At 57.9% G+C, this 23,266-nt stretch overlaps 2 protein-coding genes across 4 annotated transcripts; both read right to left on the reverse strand.

Annotated features, from left to right (window-relative positions):
• Positions 1 to 771: 771 nt before the first annotated feature.
• Positions 772 to 4,037, reverse strand: SAMD1 (sterile alpha motif domain containing 1). Its single transcript, XM_047849135.1, has 5 exons — positions 2,736 to 4,037; positions 2,004 to 2,298; positions 1,816 to 1,912; positions 1,606 to 1,717; positions 772 to 1,506 (listed from the first exon to the last, which is right to left on the reverse strand). The coding sequence occupies exons 1-5, from the start codon at positions 3,693 to 3,695 to the stop codon at positions 1,348 to 1,350; spliced, it is 1,623 nt and encodes a 540-aa protein (XP_047705091.1). The 5' UTR covers positions 3,696 to 4,037; the 3' UTR covers positions 772 to 1,347.
• Positions 4,038 to 5,166: 1,129 nt separating this feature from the next.
• PRKACA (protein kinase cAMP-activated catalytic subunit alpha) lies at positions 5,167 to 22,156 on the reverse strand. 3 transcript variants are annotated; one of them, XM_047849137.1, is made up of 10 exons: positions 21,909 to 22,156; positions 13,876 to 13,937; positions 13,268 to 13,396; positions 11,219 to 11,317; positions 10,190 to 10,272; positions 9,261 to 9,387; positions 9,065 to 9,160; positions 8,855 to 8,977; positions 7,004 to 7,168; positions 5,167 to 6,580 (listed from the first exon to the last, which is right to left on the reverse strand). In XM_047849137.1, exons 1-10 carry the CDS (start codon positions 21,952 to 21,954, stop codon positions 6,455 to 6,457), a joined length of 1,056 nt encoding a protein of 351 aa, XP_047705093.1. In that variant the 5' UTR covers positions 21,955 to 22,156; the 3' UTR covers positions 5,167 to 6,454. The 3 variants fall into 3 exon arrangements, with proteins under 3 accessions (XP_047705093.1, XP_047705094.1, XP_047705092.1); XM_047849138.1 differs by lacking the exon at positions 21,909 to 22,156 and adding an exon at positions 18,479 to 18,516; XM_047849136.1 differs by lacking the exon at positions 21,909 to 22,156 and adding an exon at positions 16,587 to 17,274.
• Positions 22,157 to 23,266: the final 1,110 nt, after the last annotated feature.

Raw genomic sequence — 23,266 nt, forward strand, 5'->3', positions numbered from 1 at the left:
GGCTCCAGAATCTGTATATTAAAAAACAAACAAACACCCACCCCCCCAAACACAACTCTAATGGAGTTGACAAACTGCATTAGAACTTAGTGGGGATTGGGATATCAGTGGCTGCTTTCTACGGATAACAGTCCTAAAAATCTTCACTTGGAAAAACGTGCGTGTCCCATGGTCTCATCCCTTCTGTTCCTCTTACTGGTGAGGACCGGTGAAGCCTGGAGACCCTACCATGGGCCCAAGACAGACCCCTGCCCCCAATAGTTATAGACCGGATTCTTGGTGGCTTGCAAAGGCTGACTACATACGGCTATAAAGCTAAATACACTAATTACATTTAAAAAGACTCTGGGTAAAGAACTCAGACAGGTGTCTGACCCCACCCTGTGTGACCCTGAGCAAGCATCTTTGCTGTGCTGAGCCAGTTGCCTCTTCTGGAAAGTGGGTTTTTATGAGCTCTCTGCCTCACTGGGCTGGGGAGAGAACAACCAAGAAAATGCTCATAAAGCCTAGTTAACTGCTGGTCACTCAACAAGTATTTGAGCACCTACTGTGTGCCAGAGCACTGTTCTCAGCTTGGGGAGAGGACGGCACCTGATCTCCTGGAGCACTTCGTGTTCTGGCTGGCTGTGAGGCAGCCCCGTGCCCTACCTGGCTTCCTCCTCCAACAACTCTGTGTTAACCTAGACTCTCCCCGGAGGACCCCCCCCCCCCCCATTTGCTCTTCACCCCCCTCCCCCACTCCATTCATGAAGTGAACTCCCAGCATTTTTTTTTTAAAACTTTATTTAAAAAACCTTCGGTGCAATATTAAAAAGCAATACGGCCAGCTGGAGCGACAACCAACAGAAAGAAAGAAGGTTAGGGAAGACCCAGGGACCCCACCCCGGCTATTCCCAGGGGCTGGAGGCCAGGGGCAGACCGGGATGGGGCGTGGGTGGTGGGGGAGAGAGGAAAGGCCACCCACCAAAATGAACAGGCAGAACAAAACATTTATATAGGAAACATCTGGCTGAACTGAAGAGGACCTAGGGGAGATGGGAAGCCCCCATTTTTTTTTTTTTTTTCAAAAATGTCCTAGACTTGGGGGGGGGGGGGAGGTTGGCTTCCTGGGGTGAAATGAGCAGGCCCTGTTCTCACCCCACACTCCTCTATCATGGAGTACAGGATGTGCTGGGGGCCAAATGTATGTATGCTGGGGAAACACAGGGAAGAGAGGAGTAGGGAGGAACACCCCCTCACTGGAATCTGTTAGGAGGGCTGAGAGCGTCCCCGTCCAGCTCCTGGACTCGGGGGGTTTCGGGTGAGATGGGGGTTGGAATGGGTTGGGGCAGGGGAGAGGCTGGGTGCTCAGCCTAGAAAGCCATCGGGGTCGTCATCCTCAAAGTGGCCTTGCTGCAGCACCTTGATGTGGTGCTCGTAGATTTTCAGGGCTGGGCCCAGGCGGATGGACAGGCCAGTCAGCACATCTGTGCGCTGCATGAGCAGCAAAGACTTGCCATCGATTTCCTGGGTGGGACAGACAGACAGAGTCAGAGCAGATCCCCTTTCCCCCCCACCACTGAGGCCCTGGGATAGAGAGGGGTACATTGAGGGTTGGGAACTCACCTGCTCTTGGAAAGCTGTTGCCTGCTCGGGGAAGCCGGCCTCAGTGAAGTACTCGACCACGTCCATCACTGTCCACTCCACAGGGTCAGCCGGCTTCTCTTTGCGCCCAGAACTGTGGCAGAACAAGGGGAACCAGTGAGTAGCGATACTCCTCTGGTTCTATTACACGTCGGTAGGCAACACGCCCATGGCTCAAATACCCCAACTTACGGACAGCCAAAGGGGGTCCCATCAGCCCCAGGGAGGGCTGGTTTTCCTGGGGGCAAAGGCACAGGGGACGGGGAGTCTGGCCCAGTGGCAGCAGAGGCTGGGAAAGAAAAAGCATATGCCTGTGGCTTTGTCTTGGGGCTCAGTTCCTCCCCATCAGGCAACCTTCCCCAACTCAGAGAGATCCTTACCTGATCCCCCTTCCTTATTCATGGCTGCCATGGAGAACACTTGGCGGGTACCACTGCCTGGTGCTGGCCCCCGGCCCTCATCCTGGCCCTGGAGGGGTCCACAGGGTGTCCACTCCTTGACCCTCTCCTTGGCACTCTGAGGGCCTCGCTCGCCATTAAGCTGGTGGTGCTGGGCACCTGCTGGACGGTCACCCTCCGGCACTTCGGATCCCTCTGACACATCGTCTTCATCATCTTCATCTTCATCATCTTCTTCCTCTTCTTCCTTCTCAAGCACCCGCTCTTCTCCACCTCTCTGGTGCCAGGGAGAGAAGCAGGAAAAGGTTAGTGGCTGTTCTGGCCTTTCGCCCAGTCCCTGTGACCCAGGATCGAGTGGTGTGCTTACCACCCACCTTTAATATCAACACGGACTAACTTTTACGCATTCAGTCCGTGCCACGCTCTGTGTTAATAAAGCCCTTAGTAGCCAAATCTCACTAAACTCGCTCAACAACCTCAAGGGGTCGCTACTGCTATTAAGTCGCGTTGTACAAGCAGAGGAAACTGAGGCTCGGGAAGATTAAGTCACTTGCCAAGGTCACCACGGGCCGAACCCGCAGGGAAGACGCGAAAAGCCAAGGCCGCCCGCCACCCGGTTCCTCCCGGGACTCGCGCCCCACCACCAACTTCGCCCGCACCTGCCTACAGCGCGGCACCCACCCCCCCACCCCGCCCTTTCCCCGGCGCGCTCACCTTGCTCCGCGACGCGCGGGCGCTGGCGGCCGGCGGCGCCCGTCCGGGCCTGTCCCCGCGGGGCAGTGCGAGCGCTCCGAGGCGGGTGCGCTCCAGGCGGCCCCGCGCTGCCGCCTCTTCCTCCAGCAACCCCTGCACGCGGCCGCGGGTCAGGCGACCGCCGGCGCCGCCGCTGCCCCCGAGGTAGCGCACGACTTCCCGCAGGCTCACGGGCCGCGCCGGGCCGCCGGCCCGCGCCGCGCCCCCCTCCGGCGGCTGCTGTGGCTGCGGCGGCGGCGGCTGCTGCTGCTGTGGCGGCGCCGGCGGCTGTGGCGGCGGCGGCAGCGGCGGCTCCCGGGCGGCGACGGCGGGCGGGGGGGCGCGGCGCGGGCCGGCCGGGGGCGCCACTGCCGGAGGAGCGGCAGGCGCGGGCGGCGGCGCGGCCAGGGGCGCGGCCCGCTGCGCGCGGGGGCCCGGCTGCGCGGGGCCGGGCGAGGGGGGCGCTGTGGCGGCGGCAGCGGCGGCCGCGCGGGGCGCCCGGGCCGGGGCGGCGGCGGCGACGGGCGCGGGCGGTGGCGGCGGGGCGGGCGTGGGCGGCGGCGCGGCGGCGGCGGCGGCGGCGGCTGGGCCCCCGCGGGGGGCGCGCGGCGGGGCCGGCGGGGTGGCTCCGCGCCGGGGCGGCTGGACGCGCGCCGCGTTGCGGTACGAGATGCTCCCCTTGTAGCTGACCCGGAGCACGGCGCGCTGCTGGATCAGTTTCTCGAGCTCGGCGCGCGTGCGCTCCGGCTCCGGGCCGTGCCGCCGCCGCACCATCCGGCAGATGCGCTCCAGGTCCGGCCGCGCCTTGCGCGAGCGCAGCGAGTCGATGGTGTCCAGGATCCACTCTTGGTAGTGCGGGGAAGCGGCGGACGACGAGGCAGCGGCCGCCGTGGTGGCGGCCGCCGCCGTCTCCGGCGGGGGTAGGGCCGGGGGCCCCGCCATGCCTCCCGCCCGGCCCGGCTGCACCGTGCGCGCTGCCTCCCTCCCAGCGCGGCGCCCCCCTCTCCGGCTCCCCTCCCTCCGCCGCTGCCCGCCTCCTCCGCCTCCCCCCCCCGGGGGGCGCAGCGCCTCGGCGGAGCGGCGGCGGCGCTGCTGTTTCTTTGCAAAAAAAAAAAAAAAAAAAAAAAAAGCGAGAGAGAGGGAGCGAGAGAGAGAAAAAACAGTGAGAGAGAAAGAAAAGAGAGAAAAAAATATGCACACACTCACTCACTCGCACGCACGCACACACAGACCCGCTTCTGCTGGGCGCGCGCGGGGCCGGGGATGCGAGGAGGGAGGAGGGGAGCGCGGCGCGGCCGGCCCCTCCCCGCCGCCGCCGCCGCCGCACGCGCGCCCTGCGCCCGGGACACTCCGGCCCCCCTTCCTTCCCTCCCTCCCTCCTCCCCGCCGCCCGCCTTCCTCCCTCCCACCCCCACGCGCCCGCTTTTAAGGTGGAGCTCGGGCCCCCCGCCCGCCCCCTTTACCCTGCGCTCTCGCTCACTCTGGCTCGCTCCGGCCCCCCCTTACAACTCCCGCGCGCTTTTTAAGGAGGCGCCGTGGAGTTGGCGCCGGGGCGGGGGCGGGGGAAAGCGGCGGGCGGGGGAGGGGGAGGGGAGCGCCGGGGGGAGGGGAGAGGGGGCGGGCGGGGCGGGCGGGCGGCGCTCGGCCGCCCTCCAGCCATTGGGCGCGGGACCCAGACGTCCCCGGCGCCCAGCCCCCCTCTCCACGCCTCCCCGGCGCGCTCCGCTCTCGGGACCGCACTTACCGGGAACTCGCCGCCCGCGGGCCGGGCCGCTGCGCTTGCCGGGCGCCGCGGGGACCCTCGGACTGTCGCCGCCCCCGCGCCCCAACGGCGCGCTTGTCCCCGCGCTCCGCGCCGAGGATGCGGGGAGGGGGGCGCGCACCGTCTCCCCCACCCCTTACCCCCCCCTTGCCGGGGCCGCCTCCGCCGCCGCTCGGCCTCCCGGCGCGCCGGCCCCAGCGTCTCCCTAGAGCGCCCTCTCGGCCGGGGGCTGGACGCCGAGGGGGCGCGCCACAGATTCGGGAACCCCGAATCCAGGGTCAAAGGGCAATTTGGCGCCCCCCTCTCCAGCAGGGCGGGGTAGTGGCGGAATTCCGGCTAAACCCGGCTTTACAAAGACTCCAGGCCAGGTCCTGATCAGCCTGGACGTTGGGGTCCGAAACGGTCTTTCCAAACCCCTGGGGGTGTGTGGGTGGGTGACCGAAGTCGGGAACACCAGCGACACTTTTTTTTTAAACAAAACTTTATTGGTAATAGTTTTCAAATATGTTTACAACAGCACACTGTTCAAGAGGAAGTCGCGTCCTTCGCAGCACACAGGTTGAATCGCCCCCGCGCCCACCCGGGGCCCCACCCTAGGCCTGAGAGCTCCTCCTGGTTGGGGAGAAGTTATGAGAGAGATATGGGGATGAATGGGGTGGTTCCCCAGGGGCTCCCCACTTTTCTGTTGAGAGAGAAAAAAGCACAAATGGGGGGGAGGAGTGATGGACAGCTGACAGCTAAGCAGAGGAGGAGCGCCCAGGTTTGGGGGAGGGGGGGCGGAGGCTGCTAGGTGAATAAAACCGGCAGCCCCTCCCCAGCAACCCTGGCCTTGAACCCGGGGCCACAAGAGGGAGGAGGGCTTTGCCTTCTTTTGCTGGGGTTGCCTTCCAAACTGAGCTGAGAGGAGGCTGGGCATTAAAATCTAGCTGAGAATAAAATTCAGGAGTTTGGGGCGAGTGCTGGTGGGAGGAAAGACCCTGGTGTTGGGGCTCCCCTTCTATCTTTTTGGGGGGCAACTCCTCTTTGGCAGGGAGAGGGGCAGCTGCTTTGTCTCGGTCCCGAAGCCCAAGGGTGAAGAAAGGTCTGCTGGGGCAGAAGGGGATAGGGGCTTCCTAAAGGGGCTGAGACCCTTCCAGGCTTGGCAGGGGACACCCCCCCCCCCAAGGTGGGGGGAGTGGGCAGAGGAGCAGAGGAGATTAGCAGCTTGGGGCAGAGGTTTGAACCCCAGCTCCTTCCTTTACAAATTCAGTCTGCTTCTCAGCCTAGTTAAAATGGATTTGGGAAGTGGGGGGCATGGAAGGGGTAAGGGTAGAGGAAGGAGGGAGGGAGGCACTGGTGGAACTTAAATAAGAGTATACAAACTTTTTTTTTTTTTTTAATTCTAGCAAGCAGCCCACTGAACAGGTCACTAAAATCTCTCCTCTCCAGTCACCATTGCTCTGAAGAGAAGGCTGGCCTTTCCTTCATTAGTTGGTGATGCCTGTGGTTTGGGGGAATGGGGATGGAGTTAAGTTTGGGCCTCTCTTTGCACACCCTGTCCCTGAATACACCAGCAAGACGTGGTCTGACTGGAACTCAGAAACTCATTTAAAACAGGCAGAAGTAGGCTGGTTGGGGGTGGCGGGGGGGGGGGGGGGCTTTAGGGGAGGAGGAAGGCAAAAGCAGTTGGGTCTGGGGGTAGGAGCAGGAGGGTGAGGGAATGAGGGGGAGCAGCTGGTGTTTCCATCCCTCCATGTATCTGGGCTTCCTGCTCCCCCCTACCCTGGAGGGTGGGGTGGGGGTGAAATTAGATGCAAGGAACTCTGGGGCCCTCTGGCTGTTCAATCCAACCCTCCCACCCACCCCCCACCAAAAAAAAAAAAAAAAAAAAAAAAAAAAACCAAAAAAAAAAACAAAGAAGAAAGAAAGAAAGAAAACCCATGGGGGCATAGGCACACCCCTAAAACTCAGTAAACTCCTTGCCACACTTCTCATTGATGGAGACTCGGATCTCTTCCTCCTCATAGTCGTCGAAATTACTCGTGTCCCCAGGGCCTTTAAACTTTGGTATGAAGGGAGCTTCCACCTGGAGAGGGGTTAAGAACCACCCAGACCTCAGTAGTCAACATAATCATCCTTATAACAATAAATGTGAATGGCCTAACATTTATGAGATGACTTACTCTGACCCAGGCCTGAGCTTACATCAGGCTGTGAATTCACCTTAATAACCTAAGAATCTCATTATAGCCAACTCACCAGAGGGGCATCTCCTGCCCAAGGTCATAGAGTGGCCGAATGACCCCACAATCCCATTTCTAGAGCCCCACTGCTCTAAGGTGCCTCAGCTAGGTTGACTCAGAGCCTGCGGCCTATTTTCAAATGCCACTTCCCTTTCCATCTCTCCACTGGCAGCCCTCTCTGGCTTATAGCCTCCTCCCCAAACCCTCAGTGCACTGGGGGGGGGGGGGGGGGGGGAGCACGTGGCACGGGGAAGGAGGCGGCCCACCTTCCTCTGGTAGATGGCGATCCAGTCAGTTGTGGCAAACCATTTGTGGTTCTTGATATCGTTGACTCCGTTCTTGAGGTTCCCAAAGCGTTTGGTGAGGTCCACCTGCAGTAGGTTCCGCAGCAGATCCTTCAGGTCGGAGCTGAAGTGGGATGGGAACCGCACCTGGAGAGAGGGGGTTAACACAGGGTGGGCAAGTTGGAGTTTGGGGAGCCTGGGTTGCCTTTGCTGCCTCACAGACCTACCAGGTAGAGGGCTGCCAATTTGAGTGCACTTCAGAATCTCATTAAAACAGCTGGTTGGGCCCACTGGAGTTTGATTCCAGAGGCCTGAGTGGGGCCTGAGAACCCATGTACCTAGCCAGTTCGTCAGCCATGCTGATACTGCTGGAGAGGGGGCCGCTTTGAGAACTGCTGCTCTAAGGTAAATGCTATGATGCTTCCCATTTTAGAGAAGAGGAAACAGGCTCAGAGGGGTTAAATAGCCTGCCTAAGGTCACACAGAGGAGTGGGACGGGGGTGTTTAATCTTGGGTCTGTTGGGAGTCCAGAACATGCATTCTTAGCTACTGCTTCCTCAGGCAGCTCTACTGGTGTCTGGGGATTTCTGAAATATTCATGGTTAGGAGAGGAACAATTGTTTTTCTGATTCCCCCTCTCTCCACTGACTGACTCTTCTCTTTAAGGTCCAGTTTAACTTTCCCAGAAACTTCCCCAAACCCTGGGAGCCCAAACTTTGTTTGCAAGTAGTCACTGGATTTACAGCTACAAGAAGTGACTTTCAGCACTGCTCTACATTTTACATGCTGTGTGACCTTGGCCATGGCCCTTAACCTCTCTGGGCCTGCGCCTGCCTTTCTGGCATGGGGCAGATATCCCAGAGTTGCATGAGGGAGATAATACTGCCGAGGGTGCGTGGGAACTGAAAAATGCTACAAAGAAGGGAGTTACGCTCATCTTCTCTTCCCCCTCAGAACTGTCCATGGTTTTTTTTTCTTTTTCTACTTTGGGCTATTTTCCCTGCAATTTCTGTTCTGCCTGGGGGCAGACACCTCGTCTTCCCCTTTTTAGTGACCCCACCTTGCAGCTGAGAAGTGTCTGGTCCCCCCATTATCATATGAGTAAGAGGAGGTTCAGAGGGGTGAAGGCACTTGCCCCAGGCTGAGCTGTTCCCACTAATTCCTGGGCTAGGTGGAAGGATGGCTGGGTCCCCGCAGCAAGGTAGTGAGCTGAGGGCAGAGGTGGGGTTCCCAACCTATCTCGAGACCTAGGGGCCTAGGATGATGCCATGGTGTGGTCCCAGGCCAGACATTTCCCCTCTCCAAGCCTGAGCTCCATCACTCTTTCAAAGTGCTGGGGTAGAGCTGAGGGGGTGCATCGTGGGGCAGTGAGCATGTATCACCACACCCTGTAGCAGTTCTGTCCCCCCTACCTGCACCCTGAGTTAGGAAGTCTGCATTTGGGAGGGGAGGCATGGGCCACATACCCTAAGTGATCCCTGCGAGGTCTGGAGGGGCACCTGCGAACTGCACATGGTCTCTTTTCTACTGTGAAAAGTCAGGCTCAGTGGGGCGACTGGAGGCGAGCTGAGCCTCCTGTTGGGCTGGAGAGGTGTTCAGGTGAGGCTTGGGGTTTTGGAAGCCCTTGAAGTTTCAGCAGTGTGGGTCCAGGATTAGACAGGGAGGTTGTGTGAGGTGCTCGCCTGTTAAGGTGGCTGGTGCACCCAGCTTCATTGCTTGGCCTAACTCAATGAACTTCCAGATTGTTCTGACAATAAGCAGGGCTCCGTGGTGAGCAGAACTGGTGGGGGAAGGGTCTGTCTGGGGGCTTAGCCACTGTTATCTAGGCCTCACCTTCCCAGAGACAATCTTCTCATAGATCTGGATGGGCTGGTCAGCGAAGAAAGGCGGGTAGCCAGCGGCCATCTCGTAGATGAGAACCCCTAGGGCCCACCAGTCCACGGCCTTGTTGTAGCCCTAGAGTGAGAAGGGATACAGTGTGAGGGGAGGAGGGCAGGGAGGGGGCGGGCCTCAGGGCAGTGGGGTGGGCAGGGCTGTGCCTACTTTGCTCAGGATGATCTCCGGGGCCAGGTACTCAGGGGTCCCGCATAAGGTCCAGGTGCGGCCTTTTACACGCTTGGCAAAACCGAAGTCTGTCACCTGCGGGCACGAGAACGGGCTGTTGGCCAGGAAGGAGGGAGAGCAGGTCCAGCCCTCGGCCGCCTGGGCCTGCCCCTTGCCCGCCCGGCCTGGTGGGCACCTGAATGTAGCCCTGCTGGTCAATGAGGAGGTTCTCCGGCTTCAGGTCCCGGTAGATGAGGTCAAGTGAGTGCAGGTACTCGAAGGTCAGGACGATCTGGGCCGCATAAAAGCGCGCGTGAGGTTCACTGATGGGGACAATCGGGGAGGGGACGGTGAGTGCGGGTGGCCACATCTGGCACAACCTGCCTACCTCCAAATGGTCTAGCAGCTGGGCCTACAGGGCCACCTCCGGCCCAGCTCTTGAAAATCTGTAAGCAGGGCAGACTCTTTCGTGTGTGACCCCACACGGGAAAGAGCCTGGATGTCCGTCGACAGAGCAACAGAATCAGACTGTGGTAGGTTCGTACAATGGAATTGTACCCAACACCACCGCCAGGATGGACGATGAATATACTCAACAACACGGCTAGATGTCAAAATGATCATGGGAAGCAGGAGAAGAAAGGAACCAAGAAAATATGAACTGGGTGATTCCATTTATAACACGGCCAAACTCAGACCGAACACACTCATGGTTTTGAAACCAGAAAGGATTTGCCAAGCAAAGGATTCGAGGGAATTTTCTAGGGTGGTGGAAATGCTCTATATGGTATTTCGGGTGGCGGTTTCACGGCGTATGTAACTGTCAACACTCATGGAGCAGAACACTGAACACCTGTGCCTTCTGTTGTATGCAAAGCGCGTTTCTATATACATAAGGAAAACAATAGCGTACATTTTAAAACTGCCAACTTAAATGGTGACACCTAGAGTCACCATGTTTATTTTGTTTTGTGGTGGTTGAGAAATCACAGGTTCCTTGGCTCAGCGGGAACAAGTACCCAGACAGACCCCGAGAGCCCACTTCACGTCCCCAGGACAGCTTGGTCACGCAACGACACCCATGGACACACCCGGGCCCATGATGGCAGGGGCTGGCCAGCTCACCTGAACCTTCCAATCCGCCGCAGGTGTGAGAACATCTCCCCGCCAGGCACGTACTCCATGACCATGTATAAGTTCGAGTTGTCCTATGGGAAGCAGCAGCTGATCAGGGCCCTGCTCCCTAAGCCTAAGGCCCCATTTGAAGGCCTGGTGCCCTTACGTGGCAGGTGTTCCAAAATAAAGCGACAACGACAATCCTGGCTCCCACGAGAAGTCTGCTCTGAGCGCCAGGCACTGTACTCCCTGAGCCACCCGTCTCGCTTCCTTCTGCTCATGAAGATGAAGGGGGCAGTTCTTATGTTGCTTATAGGGGGTGAAAATGAGCACCGGCGGGTGGGGTGTAAGGGACCGGCCAGCAGGCCTGGGCTGGAGAGAGGACCCCATGGTGGCTCATGTCTGAGACTGTCTTGACCAAAGCCTGAGATGACAGTTTTGCTTTCAATCACGCATGGGGCCCTTGTGACTGCCTGGGTCTTAGGCCTTGAATGGCTTTTCCCAGATCGTGCAGTCACAGCTTAGGGCAGCATCCAAAATAGCTCAGGCAGGGTGCTCACATTGTGCTTGGAACAGTCACGGCAACCCCTTCAGATGGGGGCCGTTATGATCCCCATTTTATAGATGGGGAAATTGAGGCTCAGGGCAGTGAAGTCCCTCACCAGCGCCAAATAGCCTGGGAAGTGCAGAGAGCTGGGATTTGAATCCAGGCTGCGTGGCACAGCCTGTGCCTATAGCCGTGTGCCAGGTGCTTGCTGTAAAAGGCAGAGGCGGTTTGCAGGGATGGCATCCAGGTTGGGCAACTTGCCCAAGGTTCTCAAGCTAGAAGCTAGTGTGCCCAGGAGTTGAACACGGGTCTCCCAGAGTCTCAGGCTGACTCCTGCCCTCTAGCATCCCTCTGGGGCTCTCCTTCCTTCCTGTCAGTGGGCCTGCCTCCTTGGGCAGCCACTGCTTGTCCTTGGCCCCCGTCCCAGCTCTGGGAGCCCAGAGGCTGTACCAGCCAGCAGTGGCCCTGGCCACTGGGTGTGGGGACCCCACCTTGAAGGAGAACTCGAGTTTGACGAGGAACGGAAAGTTGACCGCTTGCAGGATGCGCTTTTCGTTCAGGGTGTGCTCAATCTGTTTCAGCTTCACCACCTGCAGGGGTGGGAAGGGAGGGCAGAGAGAATGGTGTGTGAGAGGGTCCTCCTCTTCCCCGATGCCTGGAAGTAGAGGTGCCCGGGCTGGGCTAGTTCCTTTGAGTGCTTATGGTCTGTGGAGCCTTGGGCTGAATGCTGGGGACACCCAGAAGGCAGAGGCTGCCTGTCCCTGCATGGCATGCGGTTCAGGGCAAGAACATGTGAGTCACCAGGCCTCACGGCCCAGAGGTGTCAGAGCCGTGCTGGGGGAAGCTCGGGGCCTCTGGATGCCCAGATAAGGTGTCTAGTAAAGTCAGGGGGAGGGGGAAGTCAGAGAAGGCTTCCTGGAGGAAGGGGCAGCTAAGCTGAAACTGAAAAGACAAGCAAGAGTAATGCCTACGAGATGGGTTGTTTAGAAATACCCTTTCTGCATCCAGGGCACCCTCCACACAGCCACTCAAACCCCAGGCTAATTCCTCCTCCACCCTCAGCTGTCCCCAGCAGGTGCCTCACACATAGAAACAAGAGTCCTGAGGGGTATGCACTGTGAACATGCCATTTTCGAAGATCCAGATGCAGAGAAGGGAAGTGATTTGTCCAAGGTCACTTGCAGCTAGTCAGTATCAGGCCCGCGTGTCGTGTGCAGGCAGGCTGGCCCCTCAGTCAGCTCTCATCTGCTGTGTAGGGCTTTTTCTGCTTTGCTCATAGCTATATCCTGTGGGTCTATACCTGTGCTGCCCAGTATAATCCACGCCAGCCAGGTATGGCTGCTGAGCACTTAGAACCAGGCTAGTTGACTGGGGAACTGAGTTTTAAGGTTCTAGGGGCGCCTGGGTGGCTCAGTCGGGTAAGCGTCTGACGTCGGCTCAGGTCATGATCTCGAGGTTTGTGAGTTCGAGCCCCACATTGGGCTCTGGGCTGACAGCCTGGAGCCTGGAGCCTGCTTTGGATTCTGTGTCTCCCTCCCTCTCTCCCACTTCCCTGCTCGCACTGTTTCTCTCTCTCACTCAAAAATAAACATTAACAAATTTTTTAAAAATTTAAAAATTTTAAGGTTCTAAAATGAAAATATAAAAACACTCAATGCAGTTACTCATTGGAACACCTGGGCTGTGTGTGAATGTGCTTTTCCAACTTCTCTGCTTTTTCTGGTTTTTCTAGGGAAAAGTTAACATCGGAACAGAGGTGTAAGGGTAAAACACATGCTGGATTTTGAAGACTTGACACAGAAAAAAAGAATATAAAATGTCTCATTAATGATATTTTTACACTGGTTACAGACATTGAAATCATAATATCATAGATATACTGGCTTAATTAAAGCACGTCGTTGAAATTAATTCTACCTGTTTCTTTTTACTATGTATGTATGTATGTATGTATGTATGTATTTATTTATTCATTCAGGGAGTGCGTGTGCAAGCGGGGGAGGGGCAGAGAGGGAGACAGAGGATCCCAGAGAGCCCAATGCGGGGCTCCAACTCATGAACCGTGAGATCGTGACCTGAGCTGAAGTCAGATGCTTAACCGACTGAGCCACCCGGGTGCCCCTCTTCGTACTTTTTAAGGGGGGTTTCTGGCAAATTTAAAACTATACGTGGCTTACAGTACACTTCTGTTGGACGGTGCTGCTCTAGAGCAGCTCCTGGCATCATGTAGGGTCTCAAAAATATTTCTAGAGATGAGGTCTGTGTGAATAAAACACTCTTCCCAGGGAGACTTTTGGCTGCCTTGATCCAGGCTGGGTGTCTGAACCCGTGTCCCCTGCCTGGATTCTCATCAGCGGCTGGTGTGGGGGGAAGCTTCATGAAGGCAGTAAGGGCCCTTCTGGCCCTTGAGTCTGGCACGTCACGAAGGCTCAGGAAACAGTCGGTGAACAGATAGTTAGGAAGACCAGCCAGTCAGTGGGAACAGCCCAAACGAAGGCCTGGTGGGTGGGATGGCAGCCTCCTGGCGGGGCTGGGCTTACCTTCTGTTTGTCGAGGATCTTCATGGCAAAGTGGTTCCCGGTCTCCTTGTGCTTTACCAGCATCACCCGCCCAAAGGAGCCCGTGCCGAGGGTCTTGATTCGTTCAAACTGATCCAAATGGGCTGTATTCTGTGGGCAGAGAAGTTGGGAGGGTCAGGGACCCCCCCCACCCAAGTGGCCTGCAAGGTCAAGGTCTGGGGCATCCTCTCTGCCACCAGCAGAGGGGGCCCTGGGGGGTGGGTGGCATGTGATGGGGGTGAGGACAGGGGGCGGAAAAACAAGATGGCGAAGACACATTCCTTAAGGCTGGTGGCAGGGGCCAGATCCGGCCCTGGCCTGGGGCCCAGGAACTGCTGGCAGCTGCGTTGGGGGGGGGGGGGGGGGGCAGGGGCCACCAGGTGGACGGGGGTGGTGGGGTGGGGGAGCCTGGCAGTGGGTGATTGGGTGCCTCCACCCAGAAGCCCCCACAGGCATCTAGGGAGCAAATGGGGGCAGGTCTGGAGCCCTCCACATGGCCCTAAAAATCCTTGCCATGTTATGGGGACACAGCTGGAGGATGGGGGGGCCATCGGCTTACTCCTTCCAGGGCTCTGCTTCAGGGGGCTTACCTGAGCAGGATTTTCCCATTTTTTAAGAAAATCTTCTTTGGCTTTGGCTAAGAACTCTTTCACTGAAAGGAAAAGAGAGAGAGTTAGACAGAGACTCTAACTCATCAGGGTGGGCCTAGGCTATTCCTGGGGAGATGCCCATTTGTACAAAGTGGGGTGCAGCTGTCTCAACCCAGAGACTGACCCTTTCCCGGTAGCTTCAAGTGCCCTGCTTGAGCTGGAGAATAGCTCTGGGGGGCCCTGATTTGGGCTGGGGTCTGGGACCCCTTTACTCAGGGAAGTGGGATCCAACCTCAACTTTGTGCCAAATGGGGTACAAGGTGAGTTGGGGGTTACTCTTAGGGGTACCGAGAGTTGTGCCCAGGCCAGCCCACCCCCACTCGCCCCAGTTCTGACCGACATTCCATGGCCAGGGCCGACGGCAGCCAAGATATTTATAGCCTGGGGATTTGGCTGCTCCTCTAGCCCCTTCTCTGGGGAGGCCGGGCCTTGGGTGGAGGCCTCCGGGGCTCGGGTAGCAGGCGCCTTGGGGGGCTCAGCTGTTGCCTTGGCCCCCAGCTGGCCCCAGTCCTGCCTTTGCCAGTCCAGGGGCCCTTCCTTGCTGCGGAGCTGGTTCAAGGGGAGCCTTACCCAATACCCACACTCATGGGCCCTTCAGCACCCCAAGGCGAATATCACCATCTGGCTAATGTTGAAGGCCTCCTGGATCTGCTGCTTTGTCTCCACTGTCTCATTTGGCTTACCTACCAACTTTCCTTTTATCCATTCTTGCCATTTAACACCCTAGGAAACCGAGGCTTGAAAATAGGCATTCTCGTCAAGGCTGAGAAGGAGCCCAGCAAAGCACTTAAGGGCCAGGACTCTGGGACAAGATCAAGTTCAAATCCCAGCCTGGTCTCTGATGAGCTGTGCAACCCCAGACAACTGACCTTACCTCTCTGGGCCTCAGTTTTTCTCATCTGTAAAATAGGGACAATAATAGTAATGACACGGCCGGGGGTTTTAAGGACTGAATGAGCTAATCTTGGCAAAGGGGGTTGGATAGTGGCTGGTATGGGGTTTAGTGCCATATAAATGGCAACTATCATTTTGCTTTTAAGTATTTTCAAAAATTGAAGTATGGGGCATCTGGGTGGCTCAGTTGGTTAAATATCTGACTTCGGCTCAGGTCATGACCTCACGGTTCATGAGTTGGAGTCCAGCATCGGGCTCTGTGCTGACAGTTTAGAGCCTGGAGCCTGTTTCGGATTCTGTGTCTCCCCCTCTCTCTCTGCCCCTCCCCCACTCACGCTCTGTCTCTCTCTCAAAAAAATAAACATTAAAAAAAAATCGAGGTATAAAACACAGAGGGTGCATTGACTGTTCAGACTTTAAGTGTACAGTCTGATGAATTCTTTTTTTATTAACAAAATTTTTTTTTAATGTTTATTTATTTTTGAGAGAGAAAGACAGAGGGCGAGCAGGGGCAGAGAGAGAGGGAGGCACAGAATCCGAAGCAGGCTCCGGGCTCCGAGCTGTCAGCACAGAGCCTAACGTGGGGCTCCAACTCATGAACTGTGAGATCATGACCTGAGCCGAAGTCGGACGCTCAACCGACTAAGCCACCCAGGCGCCCCTAGTCTGATGGATTCTTATAGTACAGGCCTGTCCTTGTAACCACCAGCTGGGGCCAGGCTCGCTGCTGTTCAGGGACCCTTCCTGTGTGCCAGTGCTGGGCTGAATGCTTTCTATGCTTGATTCCTGCCCTAATGGGTCAGACCTGCTGCCACTCTCACTGCACTTGTTAAGACTGACCAGGCCTGAGGTTGCCTGCCGGACCTCACTGCCCACAAGTTTAACCCTGGTGGCAGTTCACCAGGGTGGCCCACAGACAGAGTGGTCTTCCGCCCTCTGCTGTTCTTGTGGCGACTGCCACCCAAGGGGTCCTGCACATGTGCACTCTGGCCTTGCCTGTCATCTGCCCGGACTACACATACACCATGCCAGGAATCCCACACAGCCTCATGGGTGGCCACCACTCCCACTGTCCCCAAGAACCCCTCAGAGTTTAGAGAGAAGGACCTTCCACGGGGCTACAAGAGCGGCAGATGGAGAGACTGTTGGCTAGGAAAGCCCTAAAGTGAGTGACTGGGCAGACAGGGGGCAGTCAAGGAATGGCCAGGAGTTCTAGGCCGGTACTTGGCTGGGCCACCAACATCCTGAGACCTGGGGGCTGCACCAAATCTAATGCTTTCACTAGCAGGATCTTTTTTGACACACAGCACCCTCCTTGGCAACCTCCAAACACATGCCCTGAATTCTCGATGAAGGTTGGGGGAGAGGGTACCCTCTTGGGATTTTACCTCTGCCGACCCAAGAGAGCAAAGAAAGGGGTGTGGAAAGAATCCAGGAGGATGCCCGGTCCTGCTTCCCTCTTTGCTCTCAGCCATCCCTGAGAACTGCCACATTCTGCTTTTTCCTGTCTCAGTGGGCCTGCGCTTCTGGCTGTCCGCTGGTACCCCACTGAGGGGCTCCGTGGGTGCCTTGGTCCTAGTACAGCTCTTCTCTGGACTCTCAAAGGATACAAGGGCCAAGACTGTGTCCCTTCTGGTGCCATTGGCTTGCCAGATTTGGGCACAGTGGTGGGGGAGGGGGGACAGTGCCAGAAGGACTGGACAGATAAAGAGGGATCATGATGGGAGGGAACCCCAGCCTGGAGTCCCCATACTCACCTCTGCTTCCTACCTCTTCCAGCAGAGGGTGCAATGGGAAGGGTGGAGAGGGATAGAGTGAGCTGGGACCCATCTGCCCCTGGCCAGGGGGGCTCAGGGTGCTGGCCGCGCCTTAGGTGCCCAGAAGGCGTGGTGCAGGTAGCCCAGGAAACGGACAGTCAGGTGGGCCCAGAGGAGCAGCTGTAGCCACAGCTGGAAGGTCGTCTCCGAGTCACTGCCCTGGCCACTGCCTGACCCCGTATCCATCCCAGGCTGCCCTAGGCTCTCCCTGGAATCTTCCCTCTGCAGGGAAACCAGGAATACGCAGAGCCTCTGAGCTGGCTTCCTCTGGAGGGCCTCGGGGGACCGGGGAGGAGGAGCTGGTTGCCAGGGAAGCATTTAAAGGTACCTGCTCCTGGCCGGCCAAGGTTTGCAAAGGTCCTCCTTGGCAGAAGGCAGTGGGAAGATTGTCCTGAGGGTGTCCCTTCTGGCTGGCCTGGCTGCCCCAGGGGTGGAGTGCTAAAGCTAACTTCCTGTTCCAGAGACTTCACTGCTCCCAAGATGCCAGGTCCTGACTTCCTCAGTGGGTGCTGAACTACCCAGAGGATGGCACCGGATGTGCCCAGGGCAGTGCCCACTGGGCAGAGGGGAAGGAGTTAAGGTTCAGGCCCAGGCAGCAGCAAGGGGCTCCCTGGGGGCCAAAGAGGCCCCAGAGCCCCGTTAATTAGCTGAAAGAGCCGCTGGAGAGAAAGGCGGTGGGGGGGGCGGGGAGCAGGGGGGGGAATGGCCAAGGGCTACCCTAGCTCCTTCCCCAAGTCCTTTTTGAACCTGGAGCCTCCAGATCCTGGTACCCCAAGAGAAAAGTGGGTACATCTGGATTCGTCCTGCTTCTATGTAGGGGCAGAGAGGGGACCGATATCGCAGGATGTCCTTGGCCTCTGTCAAACCTTGCCCTGAGCTTGGCTCTGCTTTCAGCCACGAAAGTCCAACCGGAAACGAAAGGCTAAACCTAGGGGTGGGGGAGGGGGAGGCAGCCTTGACCATCTTCCTCCTTCTTTCCAGATCCCCCAAAAAGTAGAGGGTCAGTGGCAGCTTCCCTGAAAGTGCCCAGCACCGCTGGCCCCTGCTGACAACAGGAAGTGGCAGAGAAGGGAAACCCAGCCAGCTCCTGGCTTATGAAACCACCCCACTGCTATGTCTCCTATGGGGGATGGGGGGTGGCTACCAGCCTCCACTCTGGTCTGGATTCGATTTGGGCTAACAGACAGAACCCCAGACACCCTTCAAAAAGCCAGGGCCACAGCATGAGGAGGAAGCCCAGCCTCAGAACCCCCCTCAGCAGATAGCAATCTCAGCACACTTTGCCCTCTGAAACCTGTTTGTCCTGGGAATTCTGGGACAAGGATGCCCAGCCTGGGTTGGGGCCCCTACTTTGGGCTGGCTGATTCCTCTAATCTAGCTTGGATCCCCTGCTCTGGGCTAGACCCCGACAATGGACTGGACCAACTCCTATTCTGAACTAGATCCCTATTGTGGACTGGATCACCCCCAGTCGGATGGACCCCCATTCTGTACTCAACCATCATCCATTAAGACCTGGACTCCACCGCTGAATTGAACCAACACCCATTCTGAGCTTGACCCAACACTGGGCTGGACCACGCTACTGCCTCAGTCTGAGCTGGACTCCTACTCTGGGTGGACCATCTCCCCTTGTCTGAACTACCCACACCTCTGGTCTTCCCCAGGCCCCCAAGGCCAGGGTTGTTAGTAAGGGAGGGGTTTCCAGGGCCAGCCAGGGGTCCACAAACTCTTCCTTGCCACCTGTTCCCTAAACCCCACTGCAGCCCTTCCCTGGCTTGAGGGGCAGACAGTGCCTGGGAAGTTGCTATGGCAACAGGGCTCATCCTCACCATCGTTGGGGTTGGAAGCCATCATTCAGTCTGCCTCTCAGGGCACCAAGACTATGGTGGCTGGGAAGGCTCATGAGACCTGCTGTACCAGCTTGGTTACCCATCCCCAATGCCCTATCTATAAGGGGGAGGCAGGGAGTTTGGGGGGTGGTGGCAGGAAGAGAAACCTAACTTAGGGACCAATGGGTGCAGGGGAGGGACAGATAGGGCCCTCCAGCTTCTGTAGGCCTTCCTGGCTGAGGAAAAAGCTGCCTTGGCAGGACCCTCTTGGGCACCCGTACAACTGCCGGTGCACAGGTGTTTGCCTCTCAGACAGACTTCTGAAGGATGTTACAGGGCCCCAATTCTTCCCAGCCAGGGACCTCTTGGGGACACTTCTCAGAGAGCCTGGATTTGCTTGTCCCTGGGACCTGGAGGGGTATCTGGGGGCTCCCTCTCACCAGCCCTGCCCCTTCTCCTGTGGGCCAGCTCCCAGGGGTGCCTACGGCCAGTGCCAGCCAAGGCCTGAGCTCCACTTGGCCGCCTGTCCCTGGGCCTCTTGGGACCACTGACTTCTCTCAGTTCTCCAGCTTGCTCAGACCCCTGGGCTTGCTCTTCTTCTACGCTCTCTTAGCATCTTACTCAGGCCCCTGCCAATGGCTTTGGCATCTTTGTGTACAGATTTCCCCCGCCCCATCCCAGGGCTTGTTCTAGATCCCTGCCCTCCTGGGAGGAAGCTGACACTATCCTGCCCTGCCGTGGAGACAGCAGCACGGGGGGCTGCAGGATGCCTAAGTGGTGCCTACTGTGGCTTGGGCATTTTCCTTCCCCAGGTCAGGCTGGCAGCTGACAGATGAAATTCAGGTGCCCCCTGCAGGCTGGCCTGGCTACTGCCCCCGCCCCCGCCGGCACCCCACCATAGTTACCCGAGGGCAAATTTTGTCTAATTCCATCCTTTTGGAATCAGAGCCTCGGAGCAAAAAGGGGCTTCCTCTCTCACCTTATTTCCTTCTCTGAGAGCCCCTGCAAGTCTCTGGAAGGAAGTACAGCTTGCGGCATTTCCCAAAGTGTGACCAGGGTCCCATTGGTAGGGCATAAAATCGTTTTTGAGATGTTTCGTTTTTCCAGTTACGTTATGTTTTAATGTGTATCACAGAGACTAGAACTGGCACAGCGGTCTCATGATTTCATTTATATGATTGCCTAGGACAGATCAAAGTTTGCATCTGAATGAAAGTGGCTCAAAACTTCATTATTTTCAACTAAGAAAATATAAGTGAAGAGAGTAAAAATCAGGGAGGCACCTTGAGAATATCTGGGTTGGGAAATTCTGGGGTCCAGGAAGCTGGCTGCTAAGTGGATCTGGATGTGAATCCTGCCTCTTTGACATCATCCGTGTCAAACTCGGCGTGTTTGGAAAATTCAGATAAAACTACTATAAAAATCACTCAAGCGGACGGATCTATGGAGACCATTTAGCCTGGCACATCCTAGATGCCCAACAAATAGGAGCTCTATTTCATTGTGACAGTCCACTCCTGGGTGTCTAGCCCGCGCTCTGGGAGAATTAGCGGTTCCTTCCAGAGCCTCTGATCTTTTTCTCGGGGCGGGGGAGATACTTTTCCCTGGGTGGCTTCCTGCCCCACACTGCATGTGTTTGATACGCCTTGAAAGTTTTCCAGGACTATGTCATCTCCCCAACTTTCAACTGAGCTACTGCAATATATCGCTTGCCTGCCTCTACCTTCTACCTCCCAGCCAGCCTCACCTGCTGGGGGCCCAGCCCCTCCCCCTCTGCCTAGTCCCCTCCGAGCTCATGCCCAGACCTTTTTTGGTCACTACCCACCTGCTCTTCTGTCATCAAGCGCTCAGCTACAGGCACTTGCCTCCCTGTCCCCCGCCCATTGGTGACATGTCAGGCCTTCTCATGGCTGCTTGGTGATTCTGAGTTCTGCCATTTGAATCCGTGTGGAAATAAAGTTCCCTGGGTTTCATGCCTGGATCCTTCTGGGACGGGGTATTCAAAGGACTCAGATGCAGGGGTCTGAGACCGGAAATTGGGAAGGGTGTATTTGGACATGGCCTCTCTTTTCAACTCTGACTATTTCTGGGTAACTGGAAGGGGACCCTAGCTAAGCGCCAGCTATCGGTCTGGAGTGATGACATTTTAAAAGTTGGAGGAACTGAGGAAGGGGCTTGAGGCCATTTCTGAAGGCATTTCCAGAATGCAGACAAAATACATACAGAATCTCTCTGGGACAAAAAGGCCAACATAATTTGGGGGCTGAGGGGGAAACAGACTTCTCTCTGACTGAGCCCCGGGAATGATCAGAATCTATTTGTCCCTTGGCAAAGCAAGTCATTAGATATCACTCACTACTCTCCCCACTGTCAAGCCTCAAGTCCCCTTTCTCACCATCCCAGCTCAAGCTGAATGAGCCCTGCTAAACCCAGGCACTTCATACCCCACTTTTCATCCTGAGCCAGGAGCGGGTGAAGAAGTCCTGGGAACTGGGTGAATGACAGCGCCTCACTTGTGAAACAACCATTTATTTAGGGGCACTCCAAGAAGTCTAGAGCTCACGGCACACCAGGAGATAGGAAGGGGCTTTGCTGCTGCCCCCCTACCCCCAACCCAGGAAAGAAGATGCAATGACTCCCAGCAAGATGGGCCCAACTTGGCTTTGGAAGCACTGAAGCAGTTCTCTAGGTTCACAAACAGTCTGCTACCCCAGCAAGGGACAGACGTTTGCTTGGAGGAGGGAACACAAGCAGAGAGGCAGAGTGACAGGATGAGAGAGGGGCAGAGGGACCCAGAAAGATCCTGTCCCCCATGCCAAGTGACACACAAGGGAAAAACAATGCTGGAGGTGGCTCTGGGAAACGCTTAAGGGGGGCAGAGTGGGTTTGGAGGGGGGCTGTGATAAGGTGAAAAGGGGAAGGGCAGGAGAAAGATGGCGGGGGCTGGAGGGGGGAGGGGTGTGGTCAATAAGTGGCCAAGGTCCCTGCGGGGTGGAGGCAGACCCCACAGCACTCCCAAACTGGCAGAAGCCTTGGTCAGGGTCTGGTAGTGGGTCCCATCAGTGGGAGAGGTGAGTGAGGAAGTGGAGGGATTAGAATCTGGGAAGAGGGGCCTGGAAAGGAGGGGGTGGGGTGGTGACAGGGCCCCATGTGGGGCCCCAGCGGTCATACGTGCCTTGGTTGGCAGTGACAGCTGGGTGGGGGGGGGGGACAGTCTTTGCGGTGGGGGGTGGCCTTTGGCAAAGAGGCCCATTCGGGGGTCTTATGCGGGCTCTGGGCCCCAACCTTGGACAGGCAGGGAGAAGGGGTGCTGGGGGATGAGCAGAGAGAAATGGAGGGGGGGGGCGTAGGAGGAGGGGCCAGGCGGTGATGGACAGGGTGGGGGCTGGCAGCGCGAGGCCGGGATCGGGGTCATGGCCCGGGCACTCACCGCTCTCCTGCTCGCTGCCCTTCTTGGCGGCTGCGGCGTTGCCCATCGCGGCGACGGCGGCCGGGGCCGGTCCCGGAGCTGCGGCGCGGCGGGTGCTGGCGGCGGCCGGCGGCCCCGGAGCGCGCTGGGCGGCGGCGGCGGCCCCTCGGGTTGGCTGCGCTGGCTGCGGCGCCGCGACCCCCGCCCAGCCCCTGCTTCCCGCGTCTCTCCGCGCCCGCCCGCCCGGGAACCTCAGCCCAAGTCCGCTGCTGCTGTCCGTGACGCCCCCGCAGCCCTCCGCTCATTGGCCTAGGCCGCCCTGAGTGACGGCGCCGCGCCGCTGCCCATTGGCCCTACACGACCCTCCCGAGCCTCCATAGGCCCTCGGCCCCGTGACGCGCTCCGCGGACGCCCCACCACTCGCGAGCTTGCGAGGCCTCGGCTGGGCGGGCCGGCGCACCTGATTGGCTAAAGTTCCCGACAGGGCCCTTGGCCAGCCCACCAAGGCCGCCAATTGGCGGAGGCGAGCCGTCCGGCAAACCCCCCGCAGAACGTTCAGTGTCAATCCCGGGGTGAGAGGGCGGGGCGGAGATGCAGCCTACTGCCCGGGCCGGCCGGGCGGGGCGGCAGAGGCTGGCGGGCAGCCGCGCCGCGCTCCAGGCCCAGGAGGCGGTCCAGGCGAGCGCCCGCCTGGCCTCGTACGCGCCGCAGTCCCCCGCCTCCGCTCAGTGCGGCAGCGGCCGCCGGCCAGCCGAGGTTGGCGCCAGGGCCTCCCCCCACCCTCTCGGCGCAGCCTCTGTCCACCTGCCAGCGGGGGAGGGGTGCGGCGGGCGCCTCGGGTCAGAGGTCGCCGGGCCGCAGGCAGTCGTCATTCATAAGGCCTGGCGCAGGATATCAGGGTCCAGGCCGAGGAGCCTTCTGGGTCTCCCCCAGCCACAGCCAGATCTTCAGGAGGATGCTGGGCCCCGGGAACAGGGGATGGTTGGAAGGGGGCTCTGTGTCTATCCCTTTGCTGGGCATCTACCCTGGGCTTGTGTGCGTCAGTAGTAAGAGCTGGCACTCGTTAAATAAATTACTTTTCACCACACGCCTATCACGGAGGTACTATTAGCATCACTCCCATTTTACAGATGAGGAGTCTGGGGCATAGCCAGGCTGAGGATTCCTTTTGTCCCAGAACAATAAAGATGACCATTTTTCTGGGTGCCCTTTTAAAACACAGCCTGAGGTCAGTTTCTCTCTGCCACACTACTGACATTTGGGGCAGGGTCATACTTTGTTGGGGAAGGGGGCTGTCTTGCGCACTGAAGGTTTAAAGGCATCCTGTCTCTACCCACTGGATGCCAGTAGAAGCCCCCCCCCCCCGCCCCCCCGCAACC

Source organism: Prionailurus viverrinus, chromosome A2 (genome assembly GCF_022837055.1).
Source record: "Prionailurus viverrinus isolate Anna chromosome A2, UM_Priviv_1.0, whole genome shotgun sequence".
Lineage (NCBI taxonomy): Eukaryota > Metazoa > Chordata > Mammalia > Carnivora > Felidae > Prionailurus > Prionailurus viverrinus.